Below are 2,096 nucleotides of genomic sequence, written 5' to 3'. Positions count from 1 at the left end.
GAGTGAGATGCAGGTGGTAGGCAGAAGGCCACGTGGGAAGGGAAGGGAGATATGTGCGGGAGATGTGAAGCACTGTGAACAGGAGGGGCTACAACTCGGAAGTAGTTGGGGCAGTGAGATGCCTGCTGATTCTGGATTCCCTCCTTCTGGCCAACAGGTTGGGGAAGTTGAGGTGGGCTCACCAAACAGGTTTCTACGTTGTAATACAGCATTTCAGAGCAATGCATGAAATCTTCCATTTGCTGGAGTTGGTGTCCTCCACATAAACTATTGAGCAAGGAACTCAGGTCCACACACTGCAGAACATCTGAGACCTTGGCTATGGGCCAGGGAGAAACAAGACTGTGATTGCAGCTCTCCAGCCCTCTCCCTTAAACCCAGGTGTCCTCCTCCTTTTCCAGACCCAGGAGTCCATGCCTCCAGTCTCCTTCACCCACAGACACAAAGCTCCCAGCCTCTACCCCCTTTCTCCCATAGACCCAGAAGTCTGAATTCCCTTTAAGCATGGACAATACCAGGTTTCATTCCTATCCTTTCTTCTGAGCACTTGCCCCAGCCCATGGCGACACAGTTGTTCCACTGCCTGAGCTCACTGGTGGGCAGCTTCACCACATCCACAAAATCTGTGATCTGGACAGGTTTCTCAAGGCGGAGCAGCATGAAGTCCTGGCTTGGCTCAGCATACAGTACTCTACTGGTATGTCTTCCCTTCTTTATTACTGATAGGTCATAGATTGGGTGTCGGAAGTAGTCCGTGACATTAGCAAGCTGGGCTGTGATTTCCTGCCTATGAAGGTTGTGGATGCCCATCCAGAGCTCATAATGTCTGGAGAGAGAAGGGGAGAGGGATAGGGTAGGACAGAAGATGGGGGAAGGGGGTTAGAGCAAGAATCATGGGAAAATGGCCCCAAAAGAGAGAAAGAGGAACCGTGAGGAATACACACACACATAGAGAGAGAGGGGTGAAGGGAAAGGAAAAATAGAATCGTGGAGAAAGTGAGTAAGGAAATGGAAATGTGGACACAGAGAAAAAATGTGAATGAAAGATAAAGATAGACAAAGAATGAACCAGCAAGCTTCATTTTCATCATTCTTCTGTCTTCCACAAAGGAAGAGGATCTTACCAATTGTCCTGAAAGGGATAGCATTAGAAGGTCCTGGATTGAGTGGGAGAAAATGTGGAAGAAAATTCACAATTATATATATATATATATATATGTATAAAGACCAGCCTTACTGATCAGGAGACTGGAAGAACCTGGTCCTTGGTCACCATTCAGGTCTGGAACTGAGCTTACCCCTGTGGCTCAGTTTTCAGCCAAGCAGTAGGTAGATCTACAGAGGGAGCAACAACACTTGTGAGGTAGTTCACACCATAAAATAGTCAACCATTCAAGACTCAAAGGGCAGCATATACCTGAGGACAAAATTCAGAAGGGTTGGGAAAGAAGGTAGACTGGGAACAAGAATCACAGGGAAGAATGAAACGATATATGATAGGATGAATGTAAAACTAATGTTCTCCCATGTAAACTATCACATAATTCACAATAAAACATTAAAAAATAAAAAAGAATCACAAGGCGTAAGCGGGGTAGCTGATTGTCACATGGAAGGGATTGCAGTCATTGGAACAAAACCAAGTCTATGTAAATGTAAAGTTGATGATTGCTCTGTGAACCATCACTCAATTCACAATAAAATTGTTGTGTGTGTGTGTTTTTTTTTAAGAAGAAACAAACAAAAAGTTCTAATACCATTGCCATCGAAACTTCCAAACAACAAACCCAGAGAGTTGAAAACAATAGAGAGAAAAAGAACAACCGAGAAGAAAAGTAGTGAGAAATGAAATAAAAGAAGATGTGGAGACACCACACCGAGGAGAAGGTCTTGACTATGTTTTCAATAACCTCATATGCATACGACAGCTGGACAGTGAATAAGGAAGACTGTAGAAGAATTGATGCTTTTGGGTTAGGGTGTTGGAGGAGAATATTGAAAGTGCCATGGGCTGCCAAAAGAACCAAAAGATCTGTGTTGGAAGAAGCGCAGCCAGAGTGCTCCTTGGAGGCCAGGATGGCCAAACTTCGTCTCTC

The 2,096-nt window shown here is 44.7% G+C and overlaps 1 protein-coding gene across 1 annotated transcript in view; it reads right to left on the bottom strand.

Moving 5' to 3' along the window:
• Positions 1–498: 498 nt before the first annotated feature.
• LOC102821051 (kallikrein-1-like) overlaps positions 499–2,096 on the bottom strand; it is a 7,325-nt gene continuing 5,727 nt past the window's right edge. The window contains exon 3 of the mRNA XM_006868376.1: positions 499–826. Within this exon, the coding sequence (XP_006868438.1) occupies positions 499–826 (328 nt within the window). The remainder of the gene's footprint in view (positions 827–2,096) is intronic.

This window comes from Chrysochloris asiatica, unplaced genomic scaffold (genome assembly GCF_000296735.1).
Source record: "Chrysochloris asiatica unplaced genomic scaffold, ChrAsi1.0 scaffold00116, whole genome shotgun sequence".
In the NCBI taxonomy this organism is placed as follows: domain Eukaryota; kingdom Metazoa; phylum Chordata; class Mammalia; order Afrosoricida; family Chrysochloridae; genus Chrysochloris; species Chrysochloris asiatica.
The sequence above is the reverse complement of the archived record's forward strand: the minus strand, read 5'-3'. Positions and strand labels throughout refer to the sequence as shown.